Source organism: Crotalus tigris, unplaced genomic scaffold (assembly GCF_016545835.1).
Source record: "Crotalus tigris isolate CLP2741 ecotype Arizona unplaced genomic scaffold, ASM1654583v1 scf7180000017631.5181431, whole genome shotgun sequence".
NCBI classification, from domain to species: Eukaryota; Metazoa; Chordata; class Lepidosauria; order Squamata; family Viperidae; genus Crotalus; species Crotalus tigris.
The window spans coordinates 1,545,578-1,573,080 of record NW_024096525.1 but is presented as its reverse complement, the minus strand read 5'-3'; the positions used below and the strand labels follow the sequence as shown (position 1 = coordinate 1,573,080).

The window sequence follows — 27,503 nt, the reverse complement described above, 5'->3', positions numbered from 1 at the left end:
TAAAAAAAAAAAAGAGAGAGAGAGAGAGAGAGATACTTGGAGAATGTGTGAAAAAATTACAGTATCAAAGAAAGGCTTAAAAATTACCAGTCCAGAGATTAAATCAAGCATAAGAAAGAAACACAGAAGATCCCCATCTTGATTTTGTTCATTTTGTTGCATTTGTTAAAGCTGCCAAACTCCAAGAAAATTCTGGGTGACAATAAGTCTAATAGATGTATTTAAAAAAACAGTTAAAAATCTCAGGATTGTTTACTATAAGGTGTGACAAAGAGAAACTTAAAAATACATTTATTTATTTGTTTAATTGATTGATTAATTAATATCACTTAAATAAAATTTGATTACTACACTCTACAATAGGGGTGTCAAACTCGCAACGTCACATGACGTGTCGTGACGTATCGCAACTCTTTTGCCATTGCCAGCAATGGGGTGGCATGGTTTTGCTATGATGCATCCGGCCCATGGGCCATCAGTTTGACACCCCTGCTCTACAACAACAAAGTTGCAAGTTTGTGAAATCCTCAAAGTATCTGTTTTTTGGCCTGGCTTATTTCAAAAGGTTGTGTTCAATCTTGAAAGCCTGTACATGTTTCTCTCTGTCAGAAGGTAATTAACGATGTTACACTTAACAATATAGTTCACCTGTTGTTGCTTGATGATTTATATTGCTTTTTGGTTTGTGATCACAAGTGTGAAACAATTTTATTTTCATTTATTTTTTTCTTGATCCACAGCAAGTTGGAATTGACAAAGGCGATATTCCTGATCTCACACAAGTAAGTTGCACTCAGCTTGACAGTATTTAAAGGTAACAGGAAAAAAAAATCTGTTCATTTAGCTTGCAACCTGAAAGCATTAATCATTTTAAATATTTTAAAGATATGCTTCCTGAAAATGGCAGCCATTTTGACTAATGTTATTTCAATCATGTCTGTGTTTCTAGATTAGGATTTCCAATTTTAGGGCACTTATTTAGGGAATTTCCATCTTTAGGGTATTTAGAGATATTGTACTTAATGAAGAAAGCCTCCATTTCTTCTCCTTTCTAGAGATTAAATTTGTTCCCAAACTCTGAGAGTGCAATGTCCAGGGCTTTTTTTCTCATAGAACGCCCAGAACGGAGTTCCGGCTCCTTTTTTGGATGGAACCTTGTAGGGTAGGCAAGGCAAGTTGTATGACGTGTGTGAGTTCCGGCACCTTTTTTTTTTTTTTTTTTTTTTAGAAAAAAAGCCCTGGCAATGTCTATGGCAGTGTTTCTCAACCTTGACAATTTTAAGGCATGTGGATTTCAATTCCCAGAATTCCACAGCCAACTGGCTGTGGAATTCTGGGAGTTGAAATCCACATGCCTTAAAATTGTCAAGGTTGAGAAACACTGGTCTATGGAGATTCTCAGTCATCCAGTCATCCAGGTCACGGTGGTCCCAAAGATGCTTTCTTTCAAAAGGCAACTGGGCTTTCTTGTTTTGCTTGAAGATGTTTTGTTTCTTATCCAAGAAGCTTCTTCGGTTATGAAACCAGAACTGAAGAAACTTTCAGAACCGAGGAAGCTTCTTGGATGAGAAGTGAAATGTTTTCAAGCAAAACAAGAAAGTCCAGTTGCCTTTGGAAAGAAAGCACCTTTGAGAGTGCAAGCAGTATACTTGAGAGAGGAAGTTCTTTAGGATTTGTACCCATGCTTTGACTTGGCCCATAACAAAGCTTAATTTTTTTCTTTCCAAGGAAGAGTTATGTTTAGGGCTACCATAATAAAACCAATTACTTATAAATTATTAGATGTAAAATAGTTCAATACAAAGAAATGAAAATATATTTCTATTTTGTACATGAATGCAGTCATTTTTATTGCATTGGTAATATAGAGGGATAACAACTGCCTTTAAAGATTGGGAAATTGTTATCTATTGCAAATATATTTGAACAACATTTTAAAAACTTAACAAAGTATGTTGGTAAACAAAAATAGTTTCTGCAGAAGTTTAACCTAAGAACGACGTACAGTACTTGCAAACGTGATAGCATCCTATCTGTATAACAATTTAATATTTTGCATATAAATGAAACATTTATTTCTAATTACACATTACAGGTAGATAGAATTAAAATTACACTGACTAATGTTGCACAACTATAAAAATAATCATTGGCTTTTTCACAGTAATGTGCTAGAAATCGTTTGAAGTACAATAAATAAACTCAGCTACCATTCTCTCTTTTTTTTGCTTACTGTTTTTCTTTTGACAGCATACATGATTACTGTAGCTTCAAGTGGACATGAAGTGTTTTGTCTTGCTTTGCTTATATTTTTTTCTTCTAGTGCTTTTACTTGATAATGCCCGAATATAGTTAGAAAGTGATTGTCAGAAATGTAATCTTATTTAAATTGAAACCAAGAGATTTTGCAAACTCCTTAATCTTGAATAAGAATATCTGTATCTTCCAGTGTTTATATATTTTATATATCTTCCAATATTTTAGTGCATTAGGAAATTGTTCAGGGGTTTAATTCAAAGCAGTGGTCTCTGTTGGTATTATATTCAGTAATGGAGAGTTTGCAGGCTTCCCCATCCATCATCATCCATCAAGGACAGATTTGATGGTGGCATGAAATGGATAGAATCCCATGACTTAATACTTGCCTATAGGCAGGCAGCTAAAGCAGTGGTTTAAAATAACTTTGGTTTTAATGTAATTACTTTTGTCTTATGCTTTCCTTTTGGATATCTTGATATCTATGCTGCTAAGTAGTGAATGAGCAGTTTTGAAAGCCCTTGTACATGATATAGAATATAAACCATCTGTGTTTGTAGTTTCTTAAAAACTTTTCTCTGGGGTATAACCACACATCGTGAAACGTTCAGAGTTAAAAATGGTTTCTGTATAAATGAATGAAACAAGAATAGAACTTGATTTTTGAATACATACATAATCTTATTGCACAATTGATGATATACTGTTATAAAAATAAATAAATAAAGTAGCATAATAGCAATTATTTTCCCTAAAAGTCTGTTCCACCTAGTTAACTGCCAGTCTTTCAATTTGAACAAAATAAGTTAGTGGCCTTGATTAATGTTCTCTTTTGTTTTTAATGTAATGTATTAAATTTCAATAACATGAAAGTAAATAATAAAGGAAGCTGACAAGGTGGGAAAAGACAAAAAGCAAAATAAAAGTGCAGAAAGCTCCCTTTTCTGTTTGCAAGTAATGTTTTGACTTATTGAATATAGAAAGGCATAGACTAAGTAATCATTTAATTGCAAAAGTATTTTCCAAAATGGCTGGCTAGATGGCAGTACTTAGCTGACTTGGCCAATCTCAAAAATTAAGCAAGGCAGATCTAATGGTGCTTGGAGGGGAGAGCACCAGGGAATCCCACAGTAACAGATTAGATTGGAAAATTAAAAAACAAATAAACAGAGGCAGTGGCAAACCAGTTCTATATTGTTGCCAAGAGAAAACATGGATGTATCCTTGACATTCTCAAGCATCAATATCAACTTGAGGAAGATTTGGCTTCATCAATTCATATAAATTCCATACACCAAACTTCCTATGGGTTCATGAATAGAGATTTCTTATTATGCTTTAAAGTAGTATAAAGGCTGCTTTTGTTTTTATATTATTTATATTCATTTATATATTTATTTTATTTTATTTTATTGTTAAATGGATAAATTCTAACTATTTATACGAATTAATCAACAGATGTGTATGCTCATAAAATTGGTACCTTATCAACACATTATGAATCAATAAATAGGAAAAGTTTATTTTAATTGAACCCTTAGTTACCTGTTTTGGTGAGATTAGAAGCATATTTTCTAATTATGATATATTTCATGATTTTGTATTCAGTATCCTATTAGTACTTTCTTGCATTTTCAGAAATGGTAGTAGACTATGATATTTGATTGTCTTTCAGTCTTATGATGAAGAACAGGATTCTTCAGTGATCCATTACAACAATATATTAAAGAAAGATCATATGTAATACATATCATTATAGAGCAGTGGTTCTCAACCTTTTTAATGCCGCGACCCCCAATCGGTCATAAGTCGAGGACTACTCAACCGGTTGTAAGTCGAGGACTAACCCAGTTGTAAATCGAGGACTTTCCCTGCCCAGGAGCGCTGTGCATGTGTGGTGCCGCCCCCTGCACCGGCCAAGGCGTAGCTGGCAAGGGGCAGTGACAGCGCAGGGCGGCCACCAGCTGGGCTACCAGCTGGCCCAGCCCAAGGGAGGTAAGGCACCCGCCGGGCCCCACGCACACCAGCAACCCTCCCTATGCCCGCCGGCCTCCCACCTCCCACCCCTGTCCCTCTTTTACTTACATTTTTAGTAGTTGCTCAGCAGGGAGGGGTGGAAACTTCCAGACAGCTTGCCTTCGCTGAAGACAACTTGCAGCACCATTTGCAGAATGGGACTTTTGGCAGGCTCAGCAGGGCAGAGACAGCCTGGACAATTCCTATTGGCTTTTGAAAGCCAATAGAATTAGACTCTATTCAAGAGAATCTATTCTATTGGTTTTCAAAAGACAATAGAATAAAAGGGAGTAGCACAGCTAAGGAAAAGGGGAAAAAATGGCGGACTGCGTTGTTTGGCAACCCCCATGAAATGGCCGTCCCGACCCACAGGTTGAGAACCACTGTTATAGAGGAGGATATGAAATATACTTCTTTAACATTGGGGAAAAAAGGGAAGTGTTGACCACTATGCCTTCTGCCAATTCTGAATTTGAAAGCCATTTACAAAAGCACATGGAAACCATCTCAGATAGTGGACAAAAAGTTGACAAAAAATGGAATATTTGTGTATTTAATCAGACAAATCTATTTTAATGATGCCTTTCTAAATAACGGTTCTAGAAAGGCCCTGGTACAATCCTTAAAAACTAGTATTAGAGATCGTGTGATTTGAACCAGTGACCTACAACTTGTAAGTCCAGTTCATTCCATATGCCTCGGGAAAATGATAAAAAAAGTTTTCACAGGGGAAATAGATTATTAAGTATAATTAGTTTGAACCTATTGCTATCTCTAAGGCAGCTTACACTTACATTAAGAAACCTTTCTTTTTCTTTTTTTTTATTAAAGAGTTTTATAAATTTTACAGAAAATAAAAAACAATACAAAAACAAAAAACAACATATACAAATAAAAACAAACATTACCCAACAAAACCCCCCTTCCCCCACCCCTACCCAACCCCCCCTTCCCCCCCCAGGGCCTCCCAGAGCAGAATATAGGCTTAATTAAAAAAAGTTAAAAAAATTTATATTTATAAAAAAAAGAATATAAAATAGAATATATATATATATATATAAAGTTAAAAATTATGAAAAAACTATATAGTATTTTTTATATCAAATTTAAATTGTATGAATTTTATCCATTTATCCCAAACAGCAAGAAATTTCTCTTGCGTTTGACCCTTTAAGAAAGCCGAAATCTTTGCCATTTCCGCCAAATGAGACACTTTAAGAAACCATTCCTGCAATGTAGGCAAAGATTCCTTCTTCCAATATTGTCCTACTAACAGCCTCGCAGCTGTAATCAAATTTAACATCAATATAACCTCCTTTGTATCACAATCAATAACTATACCTAACAAAAATAATTGTGGAGTAAATTTTACCCTCCTTTTAAAAATTCTCTGGATATTCCACCATATCTTAATCCAGAATGCTTTTATCTCTCTGCACGACCACCAAATATGATAATAAGTAGCGTCCATACAACCACATCTCCAACATTTAGGTTGTAAGTCAGGGTACATAAAAGACATTTTTTGTGGATCAAGGTGCCATCTATAAAACATTTTATAAAAATTCTCCCTTAAGTTCTGTGCTTGTGTAAATTTGACATTTCTCACCCAAATAGTTTCCCAGGTGTCCATTAAGAAACCTTTCTTGAAGCAGGACAACACATCTCTACATATTTTTTAAAAAGAACTCTTATTTATACTCTGGGATTTCTGTTGTGAATTTAGATGATATTTTGGTCTTCTTCCAAGGTATGCTTTGTGTGTTGAAGTTTAGATAAGGTTAGAACAAGTTTGCATTAATCTGTGGTATATGTCTAGCTCTGTTGCAACTTGAAGGTAATTTGTTATAAATTGAACAAATAAACAGGTTCAGAAGCTACGTGTGCTAATTTAGTCGTAACTGCAATCTTTCTATATTGTTATGCCCAATTAAGTTTTTAATGGTTTAAATTTAATTTGCGTATTTAAAAATTCATAGATATTGCTAACCTAAGTGATGAAAAGGCCTATATAAATGATGGACTTATTACGATGAACCATAATATGTATCTACCTTACACCTGAAAAAAAATTCTGATCACTGTTTATATAAGTATTATTTCATCTGGGAATTTCAAAGATACTCTTTGTTCTTATTGCATTTGGAGCCTTTTCTCATTTTAATAACAGCAAGAGTATGACTAGATTAAAACAGTACTATAAATGTTAAGGGAGAGATTACTTAAATTGAATTAAATCATAATTTTAAGATTAATGTTTGGATTTTTTTTAAAAAAATGTTTTTACATTGGCTGAGTCGAAAACTTTTACTTTATGATTCTTAAAAAAATAAAAACATGCCCTGAGCAAGTCTGAAAAAATAATTTTGAAGAAGGTCATGAATTGCTTCTCAGAAATATTTGGACCGGTAACGTAAACTTTGAAGGACGAATTAGGTTTTATGAGAAACAGAATTCTAACCACTAACCTTCAGTATTCAGAATCTCTAATATGTAATGCATTCTGTCTCTTATGCCCCTCCTTTATATTATTAGACATGAGAAAGTGAAGTGTGGTAGGCATTGGTTAACATTACAGGGAGGAAAGGTCTAGTATGGGGGCCTCAAGTTTTCTGTTCATTTTAGTGTATAGTTCCCTGTTTTGTTATAGATCTAATTCTATAGAGAATAAATTGCCAGATTTTTCATTAGGTTGACTATGTATTTAAGTAGGCATGTATATATTTTGTGTATAGATTAATAATGTCTAATATATACCAATTCTGGCTTCAGTTTATATTCCAACTAATAACCACTTCCTCCAAAAAATGTACTTCGGCATAATATACAATTCATAGTAGCATGGAAATGGTCTTTTGCACAGTTGTTTTATGCATTAAGTGGGATAGGTGGCAAATAAATTTAACAAATAAATAAATAGCATATGCATGCAAATAATTGATTCAAAGAAAAAACTCTGGAAATGCCTTTCTGTATCAATTGCTTTTTCTAACGCTCCTTGATTTTAAATGTGTTTTTTCATTATATTTTTAGGCTCCCAGTAGTCTTATGGAGACTCTTGAACAGCATCTAAATAATTTGGAAGGAAAGAAACCTGGGAACAAGTATGAAGGGATTTTATAGATTTATATAAAGAGATTGCAGGGAGAGAATCTGTTTATCAGTTTGAGCATTGCTTGGTGAAGTTTTTGGCTCCTTACTAGAAAAAGCATTGAGCGTTCATTATACTACGGAACACACAAAACAGCATCTCAACTGATGATTGTAATAAGCTGCATGTATCTCTCTCTTCCTGAATTTCTCATTGCCTAGTGATAGCTTTATTGCTATCATTTGATAGCCACTTATTGAAGGAATATTAACAACATAGAGCTGCACTAGTATATACATACTACTTTGTACGAATACATTATCTCCAGTCTTCCTTTCAGAATGGATGGTACATCTATGTGTTGTGAGACTATTGCTTACCTGTTGGTATGAAGGATACAATTGGGTTTTCCTGGGTAGCAAAAATGACATAACAGTCATGTTTCCAGCTGATGAAAGAAACTGTAATGGGGAAACACAGAGTAGATGTGTGTTAATCCATATGGTATATTTGACTATGTAGGATTGCAGTCGTAAATATTTACAGATATTGTAAATGAGTAAAACAGACAGAAATTTGTAGCTTGTATCAGTGAGTTCCTTCAATCACACAGTGTATTTGGAACTTGGCTCTGTCACTTTGTACGGTAAAGAAACTAGATGCATTTATGACATTATATAAAATTAATTAATAAGGGACATTGCTTCCTTTTCATTGCTGCATTTTTTTTAATATTCCAAAATTAATTATATGATGTTAATACAAAGTGTGATATCGAAGATGTGGCCTTGTGTTGCATAGAAACTGCTGTAAAGTAGAATGTGGCTGAAAGTTATAGGTAGCCTAATGCAATCCATTTAAGTTTAACCAAAGTTGTCATCCTAATGAATGTAACAGAATTCAACAGACAGATTTCCTCCTGAGTATACATGCTATAAATTCTACTTTTTAAGTTAATGTGTAAAGTTTCTAAGCAAACTTTTTTTTAATAGTCTGCATTTTATCATTCAATGTTAGTAATGATTGGAAGAAATTAAAATAGGCTGACATTAATTGATCTTGTTTTTCTGTATCCCTCTCTTTTATTTGCATAATGGATGTTTTCCCATTTAGTGATGGGTAAGTAAACTTACTAATGTGTATGCCTGTGTGTATTTTATATCAGTCTCTTTAATGAAAGCTTATATTTTATGAATATTAGTTTCTTACCAGTAATATGCATGCTGTTTTGGAACGCTGGAAAATGAAATACCTGTGAAGCACAATGGTAATTTTCATGTTTACAGTATTTATGAAAATATAATTTCTGTTCTAAAAAGATAATTAACTGTAAACTCACACTGTTAGCTAAATTGTTACGTGGCTTACGGCTCACTGATTTTATTTAGCTCCTTGCAGTAAGCCATAAAAAGATTAATCTCCTACAATGCTTTGTGGATATGTTAAGAGCCCACTTCAATCTTTTTAACAAAACTTCAAAATCAAAGGGAAGTTAAATAACAATTTTTTAAGATTTGGGCAACAAATATTGATTGAATTTTGTTTGGAGATGATAGACTCTATGAGTTGGATTTAGGGCAGGGTTTAAATATAAATATATATATATTGCCTCAGTATTTCAATTAAGGCAATATTTTTTTAAGAAAAAATCAGGGATGATATTAAAGTTCAGAATACATAACACTTGTGGCACGGCACTATGTGGCACATCGCGCTCGTGCCACCATCACAAGGCAGGTGGGGAGCTGCCCCACGTGCCCTGCACCCACTTACCTCAGGATCGCCACAATCAGGCCTCCCATGCTCTGACACCTGTTGTGCCACGGCCCTACTTCTGTGTGCCACTTGTGCAGGATGGCACGTCACACCGGCACTGCCACAAGGCAGGTATGGGGGACGTCACACCGGCACCACCACAAGGTAGGTATGGGGGACATGCCCCATTCGTCCTGCACCCATTTACCTCAGGACCGCTGCAGCCAGGTCTCCCATGCCCCAACACTTGTCGCACCACCTCCCCACTTCTGTACCCTGATTTTCTTGCGACTCCATTTCTTGTAGGACCATTGGCTCCAATCTCTCGTGTCCAGCAATAGACGTCTCCTTAAATGAGCGCTACTTGTCCATGTAGCCTGCTTGTAGTGCATTGGCTAACAGCTATCAGTGATTTTATCCCATGAATTCTTCATCCAAGTCACGACCTCTGGTAGGCTAGGCTTCATAAAGTTTCCATGCTGATTTCTCTCCATTCTGTGTTCAGTGTAGTCATTGATTTCCGTGTGCAAATGGTCCATGAATGCCTTGTCTATTGCGATATCAAGAGTCTGGTGACAGGCAGTCATTCTTGCAGGAATCATTATTTGATTTATTCTTCTCCTCTCTTCATATCTTTAACGTGATGAGTGCTGGCTGAACCCCAGACTAGCAAACCTCTTTGGCCACTTTGCAAAACAAGTGGCAGCATTAAATCAACCCACTTCCTGTACCAGGCTTTTTCGTTTTCAAGAACATAAATGCCTGAAACCCGTTCAATCTTATCTTTCTTGCCCTTAGTGATGATTAGAGGTGGGGTTTTATTTCCATCGAGACGAATTGCCAAAATACAGATAACGCGTGCCCTTTTGTAACTAGTGGAGGGAATGTAGATTGACGAGGCAACCCTCTGATCAATTGTTGTTTGAGATGCTTGGCCCATAAATACTGCAGTTTCATCTATGGCAATCATATTGGAGAGTTGGTATTTAGAAAAGCCGATGCCATCAACAAAGGACTTGAATGAAAGTTCACGTTTAATCAACTCAGTATCTTCCAGCTTAAATGATGTTGTCAATCTTCTTAGAGACAGTTCATATCACTGAAGGAAGCCATCCAGCCAGTATTGTAATGCTTTGATTCTTCTGGGGATATTTCTAACTGTGGTGCCATTACAAGGGCAAATGCTTAAATATCAGCCCTGTGCACAATCAAAGCCTTTGCTCTCCTGTCAGCAGTCCATTCACAGAGGTTGTCTTCCAGTTCAGGAAATAATGGTTGCCGACTTGATACACATTTTCACTTCTTGGCATTTCCCTCGTCTACCTGTTATTGTACTCTGCTCGACATTTTTGGATCATATGGAGATCCGATATCTCCTTGGAGAAAGCTGTAAGATTCTTGTCCCAAGAGTCCTCCACGATTCCTTTTTTTAAAAAAAAAATTATTTTTTTATAATGACATATTTTTAATGCTTAGCAAACAATGTGTTGTCTGGGTCCACATATTTAACTTGATAATGCATCTTAAATTCTTACTCTCTACGCCGTTTTTCTAACCATTGGTAAAATACATCCCATGTTTGAAAGTATTCTGTATCATCTTTCCCTTTCAACATTTTCAATGTAAGCCTATCCATTTCCACACAGTCCAAAATTTTCTTAATTATTTCTTCTTCAGCTGGTATTTTTTCATTTTTCCAATGCCGTGCAAATGCAATTCTCGCTGCTGTTAATACATGTCACATTAAATATACACATTCTTTATCATAATTTTCTGAGGTTATACCTAAAAGAAATAATTCTGACTTAAAATCTACATGTTTTCTTAACATTTTCTCTAACCACATATGTATTTTTGACCATAATTTTTTTGCTTTGGGGCATGTCCACCAAAGGTGATAGTACGTACCTGGCTTTTGCCTACATTTCCAACAATTGCTAGACATGTTTTTAAATGTTTTTCCTAACTTTGCAGGTGGTAAATGCCATCTATAAACATTCTATATAAAATTTCTTTATATGCAGCTTTCATTGTTATTTATAGTTTCTTTCTCACAGATTTTGCCATTTTTCTAGCTGTACATTGTGCCCAAAGTTTTTTGCCCATATTACCATTGTTTCTTTAACTTGTTCATGTTCCATCTTTGAATTTAACAAAAACCTATACAGTTTCTTAATCAATTTTTCATTTGATAACAATAATATTTGCTCAAACATTGTCTGATCTTTATGAAAGCCATATATTTTGGCATCTTTCTCATATCTCATTTGTATTTGCAGGTGTGGCCACTATGATAGCTCAGTGCCCTGTTCTTCCAACTCTTGTTTAGTTTTTAGTTTTCCTTCTGTATTCAAGATGTCTCTACAAGTCACAAGTTTCTCATAATTAATTAGATTTGGGTGAACAAACACTTCCATTGTCAAAATCCATCCTGGTATTTTCATATAAATTTTCACTTTTATTTCTTCCCATACTAAAAGCAGTGCGTGTCTTACGTAGTGATTTTAAAAGTATTTATGAATGTTATTCTTCCCATAATATAAAAAGGCGTGCTATCCAAGTTGTAAGTCATGTCCTTCTAAATATAGTAATCTTTTATGTCTAAGAGTTATCCATTCTTTTAGCCATGTTAATGCAGGTGCTTGATAATATAGAACCCAGTCAGGCAATCCAAATCCTCCATTTTCTTTCGCTTCTTGTAGCATTTTCAGTCTAATTCTGGCTTTTCTCCTTTGCCAAATAAAGTTCAAAATCGATGCGTTTAACTCATCAAATAATTTTTTCTCTATTTTTATAGGTATTGTTTGAAATAAAAAAAAGTAGTTTTGGTAAGATGTTCATTTTCACCGTTGCTATTCTTCTTAACATTGATAGTTGTAGATTTTTCCATTTTTCCAAGTCTAGTTTTATTTGTTTTAATAGCTGTACATAGTTGTCTTCTTTTATTGTTGCACACCTTGCTGTTAAATATATCCCCAGGTATTTAACTTTCTTAACTACCTGGAGGTCTGTTTTTTCTAACAGTTGGGTTTTTTTTGCTTATCTGTAAGGTTTTTGACTATAACTTTAGTCTTTTCTCTGATTATTTTCAGTCCTTGTTACTTCTCCAAATTCTTATGTCTTTGTCAATAATTTAGGGCTTGTCTCCAGCAGGTTTTCTAGTATAAATACCAAATCATCCACAAATGCTTGTAGTTTGTATTTTTCGTCTTTTATCTCCATTCCTTTAATTTCTGGGTCCTGTCTGACATTTCTATTCAACACTTCCAAAGTTAAAATAAATAATAATGGAGATAGTGGGCACCCTTGTCTTGTGCTTTTTTAATATTAACGTTCTCTGTGAAGTCTCCATTTACAATTATTTTAGCTGTTTGTCTATAATAAATTGTTTTAATTATGTTTATGAAGTTTTCTCCAAAGTCCATACAGTTTAATTGTTGTATCATAAATTGCCAGTTTGCATTATCAAATGCAAATTTCTTGAAATGTAAGAAAAATAATGCTATTTGCTTCCCTGGATGCATTTCATAGTATTCCAGTGTATCTAGAATCATTCTTAAATTGTTCTTAATGTCTATCTTTCAAATTTCCAACCAGGACTTATTTCTCAAAAGTTCGAAGTATTTTAAGTCTCCCAAATTTTTCAGCATTATGTCTTTATGTTGTTTCCAAATTAATTTTATAATCTGTCTGTTTTCCCTCCAAAAGATGTTAAACTGCCACTTTTCTTCTAGGGGAAGGGGCAAACCCCCTCTTCCTCTTACATCTGGGAGCTTTCTTGCTTTTGGGATTTCTTTTTTCCAGAGAAATTTTTTAAAATAGTAGGGCAAGGAAAATACTTTCACCAGTTCCAAACACGTTGCTCATGGTTTGCTCGTTAGTGCTTTTTTCCCGGTTGTCGGTAGCTTCAGACTGGCTACTGGACTGCAGCCAGTTTTTCCCCTGCCGGTCCAGAGAGCTTCCTTGGATCAAATGGATCAACCACTGTCTCTCTGTGATCGACGAGGGTCCCTTCCTTCTTCGCCTCTCCAGAGCGACTTTAGGCCCTTTTCAGGCCCCCAGCAGGACGAAATCGAACATGGGAGGCAGAACCCTGCTTCCCTGCATCCATATTGCTACGACACAAAACCAGAAGTCCTCCATGATTCCTTTCTTGAATTCAAAGGAATAGATCTTTCTGTTTTCACTCATCTTGTCTGGGGGTCAGAATATTATTCCATTTAAATCAACTATTGAATCAGGGGTATCAAACTTGATTTCACTGAGGGTTAGGGTTGGGCATTATGGGTTAAGGTTGGGGTTAGGCATTGTGGTTGCCCTGGGTGGGGTGGAGGTTAGGCATTGTTAGTTAGGGTTGGGGTTAGACAATGTGGTTGCCCTGGGGGGTAGGCATTGTGGGTTAGGGTTGGGGTTAGGCATTGTGGTTGCCCTGGGGGGAATGGGGGTTAGGGTTAGGCGTGGGGTGCTTTGGCTGCAGAGGTCCTGAGGTAAGCGGGTGCATGGCGTGTAGGGCAGCTCCTCCTCACCTGCCTCGCCACGTAGTGGCTTGCTGCAAGTGGCCGCAGAAGTGGGGTGGCAGCATGATGGGTCGGGGTGTGGGAGGCTTGGCTGCAGTGGTCCTGAGGTAACTGTTTGCAGGGTGCATGGAATAGCTCCCCATCTGCCTCATGGAAATAGCACTATTGCAGTGTGCCATGTGGTATCTTTCCGCAAGCGGCTTTGAGCAGCCGCAGAAGAAGTTAGGCGGCAGCCACACAGGCTCTGGCTGGATGGGATTGTTGGTGCTGCCATGAGGTATGACAGGTGACAGCACATGGGAAGCCTGGCTGTGGGGGTCCTGAGGTAAGCATATGAGGGGCATGTGGGACAGCTCCCCCCGCCTCTCCTCACCTTGTGTCAAAGAACCAGGCGATGTGATGGAATGGATGGGCGGCCAAATGCGCCGGCTCTTAAGTAGGGCTTATTTTGGGGGATAGGTTTTATATTGGGCACATATGTAAAAATCAAGCTAGGGTTTATTTTCGGCCTAGGTCTTACCTTTTTCTAATTTGAAGTACAATCATTATCAACAGTTTCTATTTGTCTTGTTCCTTTATCTTTTTATCATTTTTATGGGCACTTTAGCTTATATCGTGATTTGCCATATTTCCAAACAGACCAGTTAATTTCACATTTTAACCATATTGTGTTTGATTTAGAATGAAATAATTAGAGAATATTTTAAATCTTTTCTTCCATTTTAAAAAAGAGCAATGGAAAGGGTTTAGGAAGAAATGAGTTGTCCCTATTTTTAATATGTTTTCCCATCTGTTTTTAAAATAGAAATTTTGTTTTACAATTGCAAAGGCAATCACTATTGTTTAAAATATTTATACAGTTTGCCAGATTTTTCTGTGAGTTTATAACTAGCAAATAAAGTCTGTTCCTGAATCGTATTTTCTTACGTTAATTCTTCTAGGTCTGGTGCTCCTTCACCCTTGGGCAAGGTAATTTAAAGATTTATATAACTAGTCAAGTCTTCAGTTAAATATGTAAACTGGAAAAGTCTTGTGCTTCCTAAGAATGTATAAAATTGATATTTGATTTCTTACTGTTTATATCCCATACATCTATATTAGTTTTCATTTCTATATGAAGAATATTACACAGGATGACCTCTTTCCAGGGTGACCTCTTTCCAGAGAATTAAACTACAGAATCAAACATAAGCATGTATCCATAGAAATTAATTTTCCTTTAGCCCCACTGAAATAGATGGGATTTTAGTGGCACCAAAAGGAGACTAGCTTCCCTGGATTCAAACATTAAGTAATATAGGTAGACTTTGACTAGCTTTGGGTCACATGAGTTCCAGGTTACAATAGCACTGAATGAGTGGTTGTCAAGGTTCTGGTCATCCCTGCCCACCCACAGTCATGAATTTGCAAAATGTTATTTACGTCGGGTTACTTAGTGCCTGAAGTCATTATTTGCAACCTTCTATGCCAACTTTTCCAGAAAGTCAGTGAGGAAGCCAGTAGGGAAGATCACATGTTACTGGGGTAGATCTCCCCCCACCAGCGCATCCTCTAGCCCCTCTGCACTTGCTCTGCATTATCCACTTGTGTATCTCAATTCCCCGACCAAAAGCAGCATCTTTTACACACCTTTTCACACCTTCTCTGACACTCTCAAAAGTAAGATATAAGGATTACATGATGAGTGAATTTACAATCAGCAATTATGTTTTAAGGGGGAAAATGTATAATGATAGATTTAATCACATTAGCTGTCGTGTCTTTCACCAGCATCACCTTAGAATTTAGGCTGCTATTTTTTAGGGCACAGGAAATTGAAAATAAGTGTGGCTGGTGAAATGAGTATTAGTAACTGCACCAGAAGTGCACATGATTCACCTAAGGAATCTGCCTTGGATGTGCACATATCATTGTGTAATGAACACAGTCGCCACAACATGCTAAGCCATATTGGGATTTCGCTTAATGTGAAGCCAGAGTAGGACTCGGACTGTAGTGGACACAGAGTTGTGTTCTGTAGTGAGCATAGAACACACAGTTGTCAAGCAAAAAAAAAACCCAACCCAAAAAGGAAAGAATTAGCTTTTCTTTGTCCTGTGTGTGACAATTTTGAACTGAATCCAAAGAAAATAATTGGCCAGAATAGGTGGGTGAAGAACCAGCAGACTACTACTTTGAGCAATGGATATGTTTGTCTATGGCATTTGTAATTGTTCTTCCTCACAGCTATTTTGTAATAACATACCCTTTTTTAAAGTAACGTCCTTGCTTATAACCTATTCTGACATCCTGTTGAAGATTATATTTTTAAAAGCTTTTTAAAAATTCAGTCTACATGAGGTTTCATACATGACTTAACTTTGAAAATAATTGAACGGAAAATTTTCCTGCTGTGAAGCAAAAATGTGAAACATAGTGGTTTCTTGGACATTTCCTAGTTACTACAGATTTCAAATTTGACAGCTTTGATGTTGCTGGCCGAGACAGCTTTGGCAATACAGTTTTTAAATAAGGTTGGAAATACTTCTCAGGATTAAATCTAAGACTGCTTCTCACTAATACATTTTATGATGATTTCATAGCAGAGTCTTTCTAGAAAAACGCATGCTGTCTTTTATCAACACTGTAGTTTTCCTAATATAGATGCAGAAGTATATTTAGTATTGAAATCCATAAAGTGCTCTCAGTAACAGACAAAACAAAAGCTGAATAATTTTAAAGACTTAAAATCCAGTTGGAAAAAAAATCAAGAATAAGCAGTGAGGTTTGGATGAAAAGATTTTATTTCTTTCCTAATGGTAAAGCAAAGGTTAGTGTTGTATAGCTTTGATATGATGATTGAAAGCTACTACCATATTCTGAACAAATGGACTTCTGAAATTAAATGAAAGATCTGTGCCTTTCTCACCACACTTAATATTTCACATAGTGCACAAAAGCCTGTCTTACAAAGTTTTATTCAACATTCCAGAATCAAAGATCCTATTGCTGTCCAAACAAACTGTCATAGTAAACAGTCTACATTTCAGAGTTGTCACCTCCTTCATAATTAACTGCATGTAAATTTCTGTCCAAAACCTTTTGTATTAACATCATTTTTATAAAATATACAGGATTGTCCAACTCTTAATGTATACACAGTATACAGTTTTTTCTGGGAAAAGATCTCAGAGGTGACTTGAATTTGTCTAGTGTGATAAAGCCAACTTTTAAAATGGACTTAGCTTCAAAGACTTTAAATAAGGCATTTATTGTACAGAGGATTTATATTCCATACAAAATCACCCTCCATCAGGAATGTACTCTTCTTATTTTAAAGTATAAATGTGTGTGAACTCTTACAGCAAAGGAGCATTCTTGATGGAAAGATATACTGCTAGTATCTTTTCCTACATGGATCTTGACAAAATGCCTATTTTTGTGCTGGCCAGAAAAAAAATGAGATCTTACTTAGTCATTGATCCCCAGATAATGCTGAGTTGTGAGCAAAAATTCAAGGGAAGAGTTCAGAGCAGCCTTTTGAAATGCTTTTCATACTGTAACTCCTGTTTTGGCTCTTGATTCTCCAATATTAGCCCATGTGTTCTTTTCCTTAAGGTTTTTATAAAGCTAATTTGAAGTTCATTACATAATGATTAAATAGTGTTCATTTAAGTCAAACTTCATGGTACTCTGCTGTGATGTTACTGAAGAATTTTTTAGAGGGCCTGTTCAGGCTTGGAAACTTCTTATAAAAATAGAGATATTTTAGGTTTTTATTCACCATTAAAATCTGCATATATTTACAGGCTTTCCTTCCAATAATTAACAGAAATCATTAATATTTTAGAAAAAACTTCTTTTGTGGTGATAGCATGATTAATGTTTCTTTAGCTTCCCACTTGCAGGAAATTAAATAGATTTAATTTATGTTACTTTTTTATTTTTTGTAAGCTGCCCAGAGTCACTGAGAGTTTAAATTTATTTAATAAATTTTATTAAATAAATAAAATAAGTATATAAATATGTGTCCTAACCAGCTCTTCTTTTCCAGTCTTCTCCAGCCACAACGGTTACATCTCCCAATTCTACCCCAGCAAGAAGTATTGATACATCTCCACCACTCGATCTTTTTGCAACATCTTCAACAACAGCTCCAGTAAGGTTAGTTTGGTTACAAATATAATACTTACTTTTAAAATATTTGGTACAGGTAGTCCTCGACTTAAAACAGTTCATTTAGTGACCATTCAAAGTTACTATAGTACTGAAAAAAGTGACTTATGACCGTTTTTCACAGACGTTTGAAGCCTAACTTCTCTGGAGAACTCTAGGCTGGGGAAAGTTGATACAAGATTACAACAATTTGTACAGTTCTAATTATATTCTTGAATATGCCATTATTTTTGTTTAATTCTTGCAAATGAATTCACAGGACTTCAAAATTACTTCTATGACTTTCATCCAAATACTTTTTGGTATTTTTTTCCCTTTGCAATAGTGCTTCCAAGCTCTCCAGTGATCTTCTAGATCTTCAACCAGACTTCACATCTGGCCCTGCACAAGCAGCTTCAGCAGCTCCCCCTGGTGGAACAACTTCATGGGGAGGTAAAACCTTTTATGATTTTAATTCCTCAAAACTTAGTTTCAGAATAAAGCTGGAATGCTGACCATGCTTTCTTAATCCACCTTTTTATGTCTAAGACTATTTGTGCTGATTATAGCAATTTTGTAAAATTGGACTTTCCCAGTCATTCAGGCCTCTAGATGTTTCAGAGTACATCTTTTCTAGTTGTCAGCCATCTAACACAGGGCTTTTCAACCAGTGGTACGGGTACCACCTGTGGTACATTGGCACCTGGCAGGTGGTACGCAGCCATCCTAGAAAAGTGGTATTGGGGGAGGGGAATGAGCTGAACTGGTGGCAGCACCGCACAAGCCTGAGCGAGAGATAGCTGGAGCTGCAGGGATGTCAGGGCTCAGTGGAAGCGCCAGGATCAGCACCAGGCCCAAGCTGGAGCTTGGCACTGATCCTGGTGCTTCTGCTGAGCCCTGAAGAAGCACCAATCAACTGGAAAGCAGCACTGATCCTTGTGCTTCTGCTGAGCCCAGAAGAAGCGCCAATCAGCTGGAATGTTGCAGCAGGGTCTTGTGATTTACATTCAGATGCTTGGCAACTGATTCATATTTATGATGGTCACAGTGTCCCAGGGTCATGTCAAGTGACCAAAACCTGCTGCAACCACCCAGCAGATGGGAATAAAAATCAAACACCCCCCCCACCCCCGCTGCCAATCCTCATCAGAAATGCTCACAACAATGAAAACCTCTGACAGGAGGAAGAGTGCCACCGGGTGGACAGGCAGGAGTCTTGCTCAGCTGTGGCTTGGGGGGCACTTTTTTCAGTGCCATTGTAACTTCAAACAGTCACTAAGCGAACTGTTGTAAGTCAAGGACTACCTGTACTTTATCACTTTTTTCCTTTTTTTGGGGGGGTCATCAAGTTTTTGACACCTTGTTAGGCGACTGGTGGTACTAGGATGTCGCCATATCCTAAAAGTGGTACAATGGGTGAAAAGGTTGAAAAGCCCTCTGGAAATCTCCAGGTTGAGGGGAAAAATACCATTATATTGAATTTTAAAGTTTTATCTTTAAATGATGAATACAGTGTCTATTTGTACTGATATTATTCCATTGTATGTTTCAAACAAACATATCCTGAAAGTTTTGTGTCATGAATCAGCCTGTGTTTGAATCTAAAGAAATTCTAAAATGTGTTTCTCCTTTTACATTTTATTGGCCTATAATCAAAGCACTATATTCCTAACTCTTCAATTTAATTATCTCCTTCTGCAGAAGGAATTTGACATTTAAAATTTTAATGCTTTAAATTGCCATTCAAAATGGAGGCAATTGGAACTACAGTGGATACTGTTGGAATTCAGAACATTTTTTTAACATCTTGAAAATATTGAGCCTATTATAAAACCAACAGGACACAGAGATTTTGGTCATTTAAAAATAGCATTTTAGGTTATAATGTTTTTCTTTGTAAGTGGCATTAAAACTGTTTCTAACAATGTGCAGAGGTGCAACCTTGTCTGTTGTAGCAAAACTGTTGTGAAAACTAACAGAGGTACTATGGGTTAAATTTTTTAATGGTATCCTTTACCATACCTGAGAATGGCAGGAGAGTTTATGTGGTGCACACCTGCCTTTATTCTCTAAAAGAAAAAAAGGCCAAGAGACTTGGACAACTCAACTAGGATTACTTCTTGGCCTTTGGGCTATAAGGTCACATGTAATGTATACGTGTAAACAATTAGGATGCTCTCTCTCCAGCTTTGCCACTTGAATTGGTTCCCTCAATCTTCATAGTGGTAAAGCTAGTTCTATCCAAGAGGTCTTCTTCATGTCATTGCATTCGTTTGATGTGTGGCTTTGGCAGTGCTAGAAAAAGGGGAAGAAAATAAATGTATTGTCAGCTGCATGCTTTCTTCTATGCATCAAATGTAAAGAGAAAATCCCATCTATGTCCTATCGTAGAGAACAACGCCGATAGATCTTTCCTTTCTGAGACTTAATGAAATATTGTTTGCACTATCTTTTTCCTTCCCCAGTTTGCCCTATCAAAGCAAGAATTGTTTAGTACATCCGCATATATCTGAATTGTCTCAAGAGTCTTTCCAGGAAGGATGAGGGGGGAAATTTATTTTTAATCCTATACCTACATCAACAAGTTCAAATATGGCTTTGCAGCAAAATGCATTAGAGAACTGTATCTGTAGTACATAAGAGCACGAGTGGAGAAGATGTGCATGCACTTACAACAGTTCAATCAGTGACCATTCGAAAGTTACAACAGCACTGAAAAAAGTGACTTATGATCATTTTTTACACTTATATCCATTGCAACCTCCCCATAGTCACATGATCAAAATTCAGACGCTTGGCAACTGACTCATATTTATCAGGGTTGCAGTGTCCCAGGGTCACGTGATCACCTTTTGTGACCTTCTGACAAGCAAAGTCAATGGGGAAGCCAGTTCTGCTTAACGACTGTGTTACAGTACTTAATAACTGCGGTGATTCACTGAACAACTGTGGCAAGAAAGATTGTAAAAGGGAGCAGAATTCACTTAACAAATGTTTTGCTTAGCAATATAAATTTTGGGCTCAATTGTAGTCGTAACTCAAGGACTACCTGTACGACTGGGTATGGAAGCAGCAGCAGTAGCAACATTGGCTACAGGTGAAAGCGTGTGGGCGATGAAAGCGGAGGGCAAGGTATGAAGAGGAAAGCAAATGAATCCTATAGCTATTTCAAAGAATCTCATATACTACAGACATCACTTGGGTGGTTCTTCAGTGACTGGAAGAAAGCCCTATGCTTTCTAAGTGAGTCAATGACAGGCTCAGAGTACAAGCCAGCTGAATTGGCATAAGAAAGACACAATGTGTTCCTCATCATTAGCCATATCTGGGCAGGCTGCTCTCAGTCTTCTGGAGGGCCAGACAAGGGGAATAACCCTCATTATCTTTCCCGTTGTAGGATCAGGAAAATTTCAAAGTGAAAGAGTCAGGTCCCAGGTGCCAATGATAGGGGTGAGCTGTGTCACCTGCCTAGACAGAACTCTTCTCCTCAAGACTCTGGTTGTGAGTGAGAAGTGTGTATTGTTGGGAAACATGGTCAGGTCTGACCAGAGCTTGACATTGGCTACCAAGAACTGGACTCTGTCTTCTTCTTTCCCCTGCTTGCTCAATTAGCATAGTATGGAGTGTTTTGGGCCACCTGACAAGCCACCAAACAGTATCTTTCTCTGGAAATTGCCATACACACTACCCAAGACAAGGTCGGCATGTTTGGGCATCTCATCACAAATCCTATGTCAGAATTAAGGCTCTGGCTGGCCTTGCTACTGTTGGTTGGCTTCTTCCTAGTCCTAATTGTCCTCAGTTGGACAACTTCTGGAACAAGGAGAGAATTTTCCAAAGGGAAATTGTCACAACCATTATTGGAAGCACAGGGCAGAAGTGGGCAACAAGGGGTTCTGTAAATCTAGAAGGGTTCTGTAAAACCTAAAGCAGCTGCCTCCTTTACTTCACTATATTGACTTGGTTGCATTTTGAGTCTCCCTTCCAAATTACCAAACAAGCTTACCATTTTTTCACTCTTGATCTGGAAGGGATAAGAACCATAGAACAATTATTCAGGTAATTTTTGCTCACCTCTGCAGCTTCAAAGGTGGGAAAAGTCCTTTTCTATTCATCAGTGCATGGAAGATTTTATTACACTGCAGAAACCAGTGTAATAAAAACAATTTTAAGACTTTGGTATTATTTGCTCATTACAACCAAATTATAAACCCACTATTAGAATTCAAACAGAGATGCTTAATTATAGACTTTTTAAATGGCCTTGCTTCTGTGATTTCTAAAATCAATGTTTAAAAGCACGTATCTGTGCTTATTTTGTTACGAGTTGGATTGTGAAGTGTTGTGCCATTTCTTCAAGCCTTTTCAGGTTCATTTTCTGGTGTTAAAAAAACTAATAACTATTTGCCAAATATATCAAGTTAATTCTTCCTTTCAGCAATAGTTTGCAGTTGGATAAGGCTGTGTCAGAGATGGGTTGAGATAAACCTTAGTCACTTAAGTCTTTGTTTCTAGGTGCTTTGGAAAAGGAAAAGAGACAGCATCATGTAAAACTGCATGCCAGTACCAGTGACATATCTGGACTTAGAGCAGCATCTCGTTGATTTGAAATAGCCCCATTTTGGCAGAGAGTGACTTCTGAGTAGCATGCATGTTGACTTTCTTAACCTTCTTATTTTTTTACAATGCTGTCTTTTAATGGACATTTTACAGACCTCCTGGGAGAGGGTGAGTAGTGCTTGATTTCTAAGCAGTTCTTCCAGCTGAAATGTTTAAATACTCAATTAGACTAGGCCTGTCTCTGTTTAATTTATTTTACTGTGCAATCTAGTGTTACTTTGGCCTTTTCTGCTTACTGTTCCTGTTTGATCTTCCTGTATGGACGCATGTAGACAGTTTGGCTGGATTTTCCAGTGTTACCTCTGAACCACAGATTTCAGATCCATTTGCACCAGAACCCACCTTAGCTCCTCCTGCTGCAACTGCTGAGTCAGCAACTACTTCTGCAACTACCACTGCTGCTGCTGCTGCTGCTGAGGTGGATCTCTTCGGAGGTTAGTTAGTTTATTTATTTGCTACCGCTTTCTCAACTGAAACATGGGGAGGATGGAGGAAACACCAATCGATTTGGGTAACTTTCTTCACTTTACCTACAGAATTAATAAAAAAAAATCTTGAAAAGAATTCTTGCATGTTATCCTGTGCAAAAATGATTCTGAGAAGTAATCTTTATAGGAATATGATGGAGTTACCTTACTCATCATAAATGTGTTATGTTAAGTAGTGTGAATCTTTTTCCTTGCAAATAACAATGGGAGAAAAAAAATGTTTTGAGACCTATAGAAGAATTTAATTTCACACACACACACACACACACACACACGCACACACTTATGGGCAGTCCCTTGATCTGAAGCTATATTCAATCTGACTTGGAGATGCCAATTAGTATCCCAAATGTATCGGCTATACCCTCTAAAGCAAATTTTTGCGTAATTAAGCAAAAATACCTGCTTACTAGAGATGCTAGTTATAAATATTGTACAGGTTTCTTTTTCTGAATGGGAGAAATAGATCTATTGGTATTCCTGCAGTTATCACCATTAGCTATGTTAATGCCAGACTGGGGAGAGGAGATTGGCCCTTCTCTTGCCCTAAGTTGTAGCCTACAGAATAATATAATTTTATGAGGTAAAAGTTTTTCAGAAGGAAAAGTACATACTGTAAAACGGGTTCCCAACCAGGGATGTTCATACCCCCTGGCGGTGGGAGACGATATTCTAGGGGGTGCGAAAACTTGGCTTTTCAAAATTATAGTGTATATGCATAATCCATTGCCGTTATTTTGAACTTTTGTAAGGGGTGCAAGAATATATCAGAAGCGTTCTAGGGGTGCGGGGTATAGAAAAGATTGGGAACCACTGCTGTAAAACAAACATACAATTGATTTAGTGATTCTTCAGGTAAGCAAAATGCTTCCAAAATAACAGCTGTGAAATTTTATCCCATTTTCAGTATCTGCTTTCAGCATTTCAGTGTGACTTTAGGGTAAAGCTTCCTGTTTACCTTAGCTAAGTAGAGTTCTTGAAATTGAAATGTTCTCAATTGTTGGACAACTGCCATACAGTTTTCTGTAATGTGTTAAGCAAAATAAAATTGCTTAAAGGCTTCATTTATTAGAATACAAGTTTAGCACAATGAGAATTTGGCAGACTCCATTTCCTGTTGCTTTTTTTCTTATTACTTTGCTCTTTAATAGATCTTAAAGGCAGCTTTAACTTGTTCTGTTGCAAATCAGATGCATGTCTATATGAGCTTTTTAGAATAGGCAGCAGGATTTTTATTTTCAAGGACGAATATTTTTAACATTAAATTGTCTGTGTCTTAATAAGCATGCGAGTCTTCCTGTTTCTAGAGAAATTGATCTTTCTAACGGGAAATTGCATGGCAGCAAAACCAACAGTGTCCTGTTTTAATTCTGAATTGCCTTTTCAAACTCCCCACCATTGTGGCTACTTCAATATTTCCTCATTTTTTCTAATCATTTTGCCCAGTCTTACTTAATGCTGCTGGAGTTGTCAGAGTTTGTAGTACTGTACACAACTAACAGAGAATAAGGAAATGGGTACTACTTTTTTCATAGCTGTAACATTATTTGGAGGCAGGAGATTTTTCTAGATTTGAATTTAGAAAATTAGATCTAGCCTTTTTCTGTTTCTCACAACCCAATGGACAATTCTAGGTGTCTCTAATTGCAGAAAGTGCAAACACATTATTTTTCAGCCATGTAGCACATGTGAACTGCATTCTATATTTTTCTCTGCTAGATGATAAAGGGGGGCTTGTTTTGATTAACTCTAAAGGATAGTTTAGCATTGCATAAACAAGCTAGTGAATTTGTATCTCTGAGGATGCCAGAGAAAAAGATTAAATCAATATCCTTCTTTAAAGTGACTGGAACTGGTCATTGATCATGTTCTCATGTTGTACAGTAGTAAAGCTAAACTTATTCTTAAAATTGCCTTGAAGTTTTAACTGTGAGATACCTGAGGGAACAGCAACCAAGTGCTGCTATTTTTCCTTCTGTGGTTTAAGCTACTTGAACTGCATTGCTATGCCCACTGTGAGAATTCTCCTCCCATGACAAGAAATACTCTTGGAGGAGATGAAAAGAAAACACTAGTGGCAAGAAGGTAGTCCTACCAAAAGAATCAGTGGTATTAACAACACTGGAAAAGTAGTTTCAGCATAATACTGTACTTTCTAACATCTCTGACCCAAATTAGCCATTAACAAGCCATAAATTCCTGTTTGCTAAGTGGTGAACCAATCATACTTTGCCTTAGTATCTTAACGGAATTAGTTTGAACTATGATTCATTGACACAAGCAAGAATTAGAAAACGTCCTGATTTTGGCTATTTTCAGTTATACTATATGAAGCAATCCAGAAGTAGAAGGTTCCCATTTCCTCCTTCCTAGAGTGTTCCTGAAAAGGAGATTGGGTCTTGATCCAGAGTCTTAATCCCACTTGCTCGTGAATTGCTAAAAAGGAGATCAAAGTTATAGCTTTGATGTGTGCAAGAAAAAATAGACAATTGGTTGACTTCCTACAATGATTGGAGTGTAGTCTTAGGGAGACAAGTTCTTTTTGCACACACCCTAAGCTTGACCAGTCCCTTGCAAGGTTGTGAATTGCTTTGTGTATCGCTTCTGCAAATAAATAAGGCCAATAATGTCACCTGAATTATTAGAATGCAACGGATATAATTACTGTAATCCAAGTTAAGAGGAATTGTAATTGAAGTACAAATAACATTTTTTTAGTCTACTATACTTCCCCCAAGGTTGGTTAAGACCACTGGGCTTGTTGGCTGGGAAGCCGGCAGCCTGGGTTCAAGACCCAAGTGCCACGTGACGGGGTGAGCTCCCGTCCTCATCCTAGCTCTTCCCAACCTAGCAGTTCGAAAGCATGCAAATGCAAGTAGATAAACAGATACCACTTCCGTGGGAAGGTAACAGCACTCCATGATGTCATGCTGGCCACATGACCACAGAAATGTCTTCAGAAAGAGCCTTGAAACAGAGATGAGCACCACCCTCTAAAGTCGGCAACCACTAGTGGAGTACAATCCGCAAGGAGTCCTTTACTTTTTACCTTACTTCCCCAATCTTAGAGAATACAATTTAACAGAACAGGAAAAGTTACTCTGTTAAGTGTACTGGTTATTGAATGATTTTTATGTTATTTATTAGGATTTTTCCCCCTTGGAGGTTATATATGCATACCAATGAAGGAGAATATTTGTAGCTCCGGGTTGAAATGAGGGGTCCTTGGTGCTCTCAGAGCTTGCTTGTTTTCTTGCAGACGTTTCATTACCCTAACTAGGTAACATCATCAGTGTTGTTACATATGCATGCTGTTCAAGACCCTTATACAAGGAGCATTTTTTGCCATTCGCTTTTCTGCTTACCTTGTGTGTACTTGCAGACTCTCGCAGTCATCGTGACCTAATATAATTACTTGGGTTGAATTTAGTTTGAAAACTGTTGGTAGTTGCACAAAACAAATGCAACCGTCACCCTATGAACCCGCATTTTGTATAAGGGATTTTTTTTTATGCTATTTAACTTGGTTCTTTTACTATATTTTCTTCTTTTTTTTATTCTTCTTAATTTCTGTTTCTAAACCTGCACTCAAGATGCCTTTGCAGCTTCTCCTGGTGAAGCCTCTGCAGCAACTGAAGGGGCAGCAGCACCAGCTACCCCAACCCCTGTAGCAGCAGCTCTTGATGCATGTTCAGGAAATGGTGGGTTCCATCTCATTAGCTCATCTGTCGTGGTTGTTGTATGTGTGTCATACTAATTAAAATAAACTTCATGGCAGTATGTTTGTCACTTAAGTATGTTTTTTTAAAAAAAAAAAAACAACACATTTTCCCCAGGTATTTGGACAAAAGTTCTAATCGAACAAAAATTATGTCAGGAAAGCACTCCTACAAGATTTCACCAAAGCTTTTTTTTTTTTTCATTGAAAAATGTTAACAATGCTGAATCTTGCATGTAGCTGGCAGAAGGTTTCTACAATGATGGACAGAACTTTTCAAAGTGCCTTAGTTCAAGGGAGAGGGAAAATGCACGTGGGCACTTGGGCGCCTATTAGTACCGATGTCAGAGAATCAGTAGTGGTTAATCAAGCTGTGCCTTAGGTTTCTGTTTTGCATGTATGTATAAATTGTGATATGTGTGTGTGTGTGTGTGATTTAATCCACACAGGGTGTGGCTTTTCCTATCCTTCCCGGCTAATCCTTTATATATATGTATATTCTGCCATTTCCTTTTACAAGACCCCTTTGCCCCATCAGAAGGCAATGCAGCTCCTGAGCTGGACCTCTTTGCTATGAAGCCAACTGAGACCAGCGTTCCTGTAGTTACCCCTACAACTAGTGCAGCTACTTCCGCAACCAGTCCTACTCCAGCTGCTGCTGTGGCCCTTCCAGCCCCTGCTACAACTGCTGCTGCTACTAATGCTACTGTCACTACTGCTACTACATCTGCTACTACTACCATCACTACCACCACCTCTGCTCCTCCTCCTGCTCTAGATATCTTTGGTGGTAACTTATTTCATTCTTTCTTTCCACTGAATTTTTTTGGGGGGTGAATTAGATTTTCAGCATATAGAAACAGTCTCTTTTTTTGCATATTTAGTCTGTATGGCAATTATTCTTAGAA

General features: G+C 37.1%; 1 protein-coding gene across 29 annotated transcripts in view; it reads left to right on the top strand.

Annotated features, from left to right (window-relative positions):
- Nucleotides 1-27,503, top strand: part of SNAP91 (synaptosome associated protein 91) — a 109,717-nt gene that overhangs the window by 45,946 nt on the left and 36,268 nt on the right. For 18 of the 29 annotated variants that reach the window (XR_005555660.1, XR_005555659.1, XM_039334464.1 and 15 more), the window contains exons 9-18: nt 741-782; nt 7,306-7,376; nt 8,477-8,482; nt 14,577-14,604; nt 17,669-17,778; nt 18,116-18,222; nt 22,483-22,497; nt 22,662-22,823; nt 26,471-26,578; nt 27,116-27,385. Coding sequence is in view for 26 of the 29 variants with exons in the window: in XM_039334464.1 (XP_039190398.1) it covers nt 741-782; nt 7,306-7,376; nt 8,477-8,482; nt 14,577-14,604; nt 17,669-17,778; nt 18,116-18,222; nt 22,483-22,497; nt 22,662-22,823; nt 26,471-26,578; nt 27,116-27,385 (919 nt within the window). In the remaining 3 variants the exon portion in view is untranslated. Of the gene's footprint in view, nt 1-740; nt 783-7,305; nt 7,377-8,476; nt 8,483-14,576; nt 14,605-17,668; nt 17,779-18,115; nt 18,223-22,284; nt 22,824-26,470; nt 26,579-27,115; nt 27,386-27,503 lie in introns of those variants that run through there. The other 11 variants (XM_039334478.1, XM_039334467.1, XM_039334486.1 and 8 more) reach the window with 8 other exon arrangements.